Source organism: Nannospalax galili, unplaced genomic scaffold, assembly GCF_000622305.1.
Source record: "Nannospalax galili isolate Female #2095 unplaced genomic scaffold, S.galili_v1.0 scaffold137, whole genome shotgun sequence".
NCBI classification, from domain to species: domain Eukaryota; kingdom Metazoa; phylum Chordata; class Mammalia; order Rodentia; family Spalacidae; genus Nannospalax; species Nannospalax galili.
Window position 1 is genome coordinate 674,504 of NW_008340203.1, and position 6,105 is coordinate 680,608.

At 44.0% G+C, this 6,105-nt stretch overlaps 1 protein-coding gene across 3 annotated transcripts; it reads right to left on the bottom strand.

Moving 5' to 3' along the window:
* Positions 1-965: 965 nt before the first annotated feature.
* LOC103735842 (keratin-associated protein 4-3-like) lies at positions 966-1,703 on the bottom strand. Of its 3 annotated transcripts, none has more exons than XM_008835218.1 (2): positions 1,546-1,703; positions 966-1,275 (listed from the first exon to the last, which is right to left on the bottom strand). In XM_008835218.1, the coding sequence occupies exons 1-2, from the start codon at positions 1,701-1,703 to the stop codon at positions 966-968; spliced, it is 468 nt and encodes a 155-aa protein (XP_008833440.1). The 3 variants fall into 3 exon arrangements, with proteins under 3 accessions (XP_008833440.1, XP_029420470.1, XP_008833439.1); XM_029564610.1 differs by having other exon boundaries at positions 966-1,380; positions 1,462-1,703; XM_008835217.1 differs by having other exon boundaries at positions 966-1,290; positions 1,357-1,703.
* Positions 1,704-6,105: the final 4,402 nt, after the last annotated feature.

Consider the following 6,105-nt stretch of genomic DNA (forward strand, 5'->3'; position numbering starts at 1 on the left):
AAGGAGGACAGAAGAGAACTCCTGAAATTTTACCATTTCAAGTGCTAAAAATTACCAGTGGAATGAAAATGCAAAGTTGACTCGATACCATGCAACCTACACCTACTGCATGGGAAACATGTTGAATGGAACCAATATTGAGACTATACGTATCTTTGTCCATGTGCCCTCAGGAGCAGTCACAGTACAGAAATTGGAAAGAAAGTAGTTCACAGGGGAAATGGTTGCATAATGTGTTCTAGGGACCTGGAGAAGTGACTGAGTGTGGGAGGGAGGCCAGCAGAGTGCTCTAAAGAGCAGGACAGCCCTGGAGGCAGCAGGGCTTCAAGCCTCTCTCACTGCCTCTGGGACAATGGATGCACACATGTGCATTCAAGGGGAAGCAAGCAACAGCATGCGCTCATCCCTCCCTCTCACAGCTTGAGCTGTGTCCCAGGGCTTCAACTCTCCTGCCCAAAGCTTCCTCTTCTATCAGAGAAAGTCTTCAGGAAGTGAGCTGAGTGTGCTCGGTCCCTGAAACCATCTCTGTGTGTTAGGAGAAGGGTGCAGAGGAAACGGAGCGGGCACCCTGATCTAGTGTGTTCTTAATTTAGAGAGGAGCACCAATGTGAGGAATGATGGACATTTGAGAAAGAGAAGAAAGCAGACACAATGGATTTATATTTTAGTAGCTGGAAAACTGAGGTTTATTAAGATATAGGAAAATCTCCATTTTTGAAACTGTGACAGACAGCAAAGGGTCCTGTGGGGTTAAGGAGAGTTTAGAGATTTCAGAGGAAATTCAAACTTGCATTCATTTCAGAGAAAGAGATAGTAAGCAGGCAGGAGTCGGGCTATATATTTGGAAGCCTAAACCAATTTCAGCTGGAGCAGAGGCTTTCGGATGGGCCTTTCAGGGTTCTGCTCCCAGATGGCCTCCATCAGGAATGTTGGTGGATGAAGAACAGGAGCCTGGGAGAGAGTGCTCAGCAGCAAGAAGCACTGGAGCATGCTGGGCGGCAGCAGGTGGTCCTGCAGCAGGTGGTCTGGCAGCAGATGGGGCGGCAGCAGGTGGAGATGCAGCACTGGGGCCTGCAGCAGCTGGACACAGAGCAGGAAGGACGGCAGCAGGGGGACTGGCAGCAGGAAGGTCTGCAGCAGCTAGAGATGCAGCAGGTGGGGCGGCAGCAGCTGGATCCACCACAGCTGGCACCACCACAGCAGGGGCGGCAGCAGCTGGAGATGCAGCAAGTGGGTCTGCAGCAGCTGGACACGCAGCAAGTGGGGCGGCAGCAGCTGGATCCACCACAGCTGGAACCACCACAGCAGGGGCGGCAGCAGCTGGAGATGCAGCAAGTGGGTCTGCAGCAGCTGGACACGCAGCAAGTGGGGCGGCAGCAGCTGGATCCACCACAGCTGGAACCACCACAGCAGGGGCGGCAGCAGCTGGAGATGCAGCAAGTGGGTCTGCAGCAGCTGGACACGCAGCAAGTGGGGCGGCAGCAGCTGGATCCACCACAGCTGGAACCACCACAGCAGGGGCGGCAGCAGCTGGAGATGCAGCACTGGGGCCTGCAGCAGCTGGACACACAGCAGCTGGGCTGGCAGGAGGTGGTCCTGCAGCAGGTGGGCTGGCAGCAGCTGGGCTGGCAGCAGCTCTCCTGGCAGCAGCCTTGGCCACAGCCCTGCTCAGAGCAGACAGAGCCACAACAGGAGCTGACCATGGTGTCAAAGGAGGAGGTGCTGAGTGGTTTTCAAGAAGGTTGTTTGGAAGGTTTGGAAGTCTCCCTGCTCCACATCCCCTTTTATACCCTGCTAAGGGGCTGCTGTCCTCACATGCAACATTCTTTTCCTGTTATTGTTTATGTTAATAAATAGGTGATTATGAAATTAGGCAAGTTTGTTTTCCTGGTTAAGTTTTCAAACATAATTTCCTTTCCTGATGTGTTAGGAACCATTGGCAGCTCTTATGGAACCACTTCCCACACATCTTTTGTGCTATAATTTCTTCTGAGAGGTGTCACATGTCATTGGGTGTCTCATTACATGCTTCGGTTTCATGTGTATAGTTTAACTGTCTGTGCTTAGGTAATCATGATTCTTATAGGCACATAATTGTTTCTTATGATGAAGGAGGATAAAGGTGCATTAATCTACTGGCTTATTCAGAATGGCTTAGGTAGGCACAGAAAATTTGATTGATGAAATGTTGATATCTCTCTCCTTTTTAATTTTTTTTCCTAGAAACAAACCTCTAAAAGTTATTTTTAGGCCCCCCATTATAATGGATTATCATGCTTAATAGCTCATAAAGCTCTGTCCTCTCAGTTCGGGCCTGTTGACCTATTTTCCTTCTGTCTTCCAACATGTCTTTCTCACTTCAGCACGTACAGCCAGATCCTCCCTTTCCCAGGACTTCCTTCACAAGTTCTTTAGGTAACTCAGTGGTATTGCTTTTTACTCTTATTTCAACCTAGATCTTCCTGCCTATACATATTGTGTGTGTGTGTGTGTGTGTGTGTGTGTGTGTGTGTGTGATAGTACATATACTTGTATATGTGGTATATACATTTATATCACATATAAATGAAAGGAGATTACTTTTGCAAAAGAGCAAATACTTAAACAACACAAAATGAGCACCCAATTAGCTAGGTGATTAATGTTTCAAAACTGAGGAGTGCTTCAGACCCTCTTTTGTCCTCTATTGGTCAAGAAACAGGCAGACGGTACCTATGTGATGACATCATTAAATATCTTAATTAAGACCTTTAATGACTGAGCCTTTTGTAATATTTTTGTTACACTAACTTGCTCAGCTAATACTTGGTTTACATGATTTTTCCTCATAGGCATGTGTTTGTAAAGCTTGAGAAATAAAAGACTTAAACCATTATGTGTCCTGAGTGAGAATTTTCCTGGATTTGCTTCCATAACAGGGGTAGAGGAAACAAATATACCTAAAAACACTTCTTAACTATTAGGGGAAGTGATTCTATATAAATTTTGGAAGATCATATGCAAAAATTCAATAAGAAATACACATTTGAGAAGTGAAAAAGGAGAGCTCATTTGAGCCTGGACTGAGTCCATTGATAGAGGACTTCCTAGCATGCTCGAGCTCTCGGTTTGAAACCCAGCACCACAAAATAAGCTAAAATATGTCTCTTTCCTCACTGAAATAGGTAGAGTACATTCTCCTTGTGGACCAGTATTCTGTCTCTAACCAGCGGTTCTCAGAGCTGGCTGTATGGCAGGGTTATCATCAGAGTGCTAAAAACTGTCAACTCCTAGCTCATGCCGAGGGTTTTCTTTAAATTAGTCTTAAAATTTGTAAAATGTTCCCAGATTATCCCAATGAGCCCCAAAGCTTGAGCATCTCTTCATTAAACTGCCATATCACGTGCACTTGTGTCAGTTGCAAGAGATACCATTAACTTTGAGTGCTATAGACTGAAGTGATGTTAAATCTCTTTATTGCTTTAGTTCACTCTAATGTCAACCCCAACATACCCACACTGATGAGACTGGACCAGCAGGGCATGGAGCTCAATGCAAAGTACTATGGAAAGCACACTGTTTTTGTTTTGTTTTGTTTTTTGTAAGACAAAAGCTGCCAAACAGGAGAGGCATAACTATGGTCCTTCTTGCTAAATTTTGCCCATTGTAAAACAAAATGGATACTCAACATCAGAGCCATGTATACAAATTGTATGCCATCTGTCCTGTCTATCCCTCCTTTATTACATAAAGTTTCCTGAACTATGTGTTGTATAACTGATATAGGGATCACAGTAAAAAAAAAAATAACAGTAAAAGGTTTCTCAATATGCAGTGATAAAAATTCATTCAGAATTAAATGCATAATCCATTAGAGGTGTTTCTGGCAGCCCTCACCTGTGTTGCATTGTGTATCCTCCCTGCAGCCTTGGTTATGAACACAGCACACACACTTTAAACTGCGTATTTTGTCATGAGATGCAACTCCAAGAAATGCTGCTCAAAATACCTCAGCTCCATTGAAGCCTTGTACACATGGCAAAATAGACAGTGAGGGTTAGCTGCACCTGATTCCTAATCCACAGAAACTTTGGGATAATAGTTGTGTTCTGTCGAAGCTGCTGCATTTTGAGGAAACATGACATAACACCAGATTGGTCCAGATTTATCTGGTCTCACATACTCATAGAAGTGGAAGAAAAAAATAAACAGTACAGAGAAATGGTATGTTACAATAAACATAAGCTCCCCCCAGTCTGCAATAGGCAGACTCTGCTCTCTGGGTGGCCTGGGTGACGGTTTGCTAAAGCATTAAGAAAGGAGCAGACAGTCACCAGCATCCCTGAGAAATTCATTAGGGCCTGTTCAGAGCTCGAGTAGAGCATACTGCTATGGATCTCATTTTCTCAGGAAGTTTGGACATAAGATCACAGAACAGCAGAACCAGATGAAACAACTGAATGCTAAGAATTGATATGGGTTAAATTATATGATGTGCATTATACTAGAAATGACAAAAGGAGCAGAGTGGTGTGTGATTCAGGTGTATCTGTGGATATTGATAAGAGAACCTGGGCCAGTAAGATGACTCAGTGAGTAAGGATACCTGCTGCCAAGCCTGACAACCTGAGTTGAGACCCACATGGTGGAAGGTGAGAACCTACTCCAGCAAGTTGTTCTCTGACTTCCATATGTGTTCTGTGGCATGTGCATGCAAATGCATATACACATACTCAAACACACACACACATACACACACACACACATGCACTTGTTTTTTATAACTTTTACAAAAACTTTGAGAATTTCATACATGCATATAAGGTGTTTTGATCAAATCCATGCCCCCTCCCTCCCCTCCAACATTCCCTCCTCTGAAGAGGTAACCCTAAAATCTTTTAAGGACTAGATACAAGCTCCCAAATACTTTTGACATTTTTGGCCTTTGGAACAGAGTATGTTGCTAACAGGCCCAAGGACATTTTGACTTTAACCAAGAAACTGGCTACATTTCTTTGGGGTCTTTTTACCCTAACTGCCTAGCCAATTCCTACCTCCTATTCTTATCACGCCATCCTCTGAAGGGGTTACCCAAATTGTTATTGGGAATAGGGACACCGACCACTCTGGCTTCTTCCATGCTGAACAGGGACTCAGGGTGAGTACCCCTTCAGTGGGTCTATCTAAAGACTCCCAAATTGCATAACTCTTGTCTCTAAGGGGAAAACAAAGTCATTGAATCATGAATAGGAGACATGAAGGAGAAGTAAAGACAAGATAATTAACATTACAAGTTCTAGACAGGGAACTAGAAAAAAATCAGAACAGGGCAATTTTCAAATGTTCATACGAGAGTCCATTGGAGTTTCTTGACAAGGGCTTCCAAAAGCATCCCTCTATTGGGTTATTCCTCATTTTTCTTTTGTCTTCCAAGGCTGGACTAGTTGGCTGGGAAGAGTGACTGGATACTCAGATGAGGGTGCAGTGACCGTGCTTGGCATTCCTTTAATGAATGAGCACAACTGTCAACAAGCCCAATTGCGACTATGTTTAGTGATCAGGCTCAGCTGAAGTTGTGATGATGGTAGTTATTTCATGCAGAAGGGACTGCTGTATAGCATCATTTTATTAAAAGGACCTGGAATTCAAAAGGATTTGGTGCTAGGAGCCACATATGAGGGAGAACATACATCATTTGTTTTTCTGAGTCTGTGTTACTTCACTTAGTATAACAGTTTCTAGATCCATCCATTTATCTGCAAATTTCATTATTTCATCTTTCTTTACTGTTGAATAGAACTCCATTTTGTAAATATACCACATTTCTGTTAACCACTTGTCAGTTGAGGGACACAGGTTTCTTCCATCTCTTAGCTATTGTGAAAAGAGCAGCAACAAACATGGATGTACACGTGTCTCTGCAATAGGATGAGTTCTTTGGGTATATGCCAAGGAGTGGTATAACTGGGTAAAATGGTAGGTTCATTTGTAGTTTTCTAAGAGTTCTCCATACGGCCTTCCATAGGGGATGAACCAGTTTGCAACCCCACCAGCAGTGGATGAGTGTTCCCCTTTCCCCACATCCCCTCCAACACTTGGCATCATTTATTCTCTTGATCTTAGCCA

Coding starts and splice junctions, on each gene's coding strand:
- LOC103735842 (XM_008835217.1), bottom strand. CDS start 1,703: ATGGTCAGCTCCTGTTGTGGCTCTGTCTGCTCTGAGCAGGGCTGTGGC. Junction 1,291..1,356: donor TGCCGCCCCACTTGCTGCGT/GTCCAGCTGCTG, acceptor TGGTGGTTCCAG/CTGTGGTGGATCCAGCTGCT.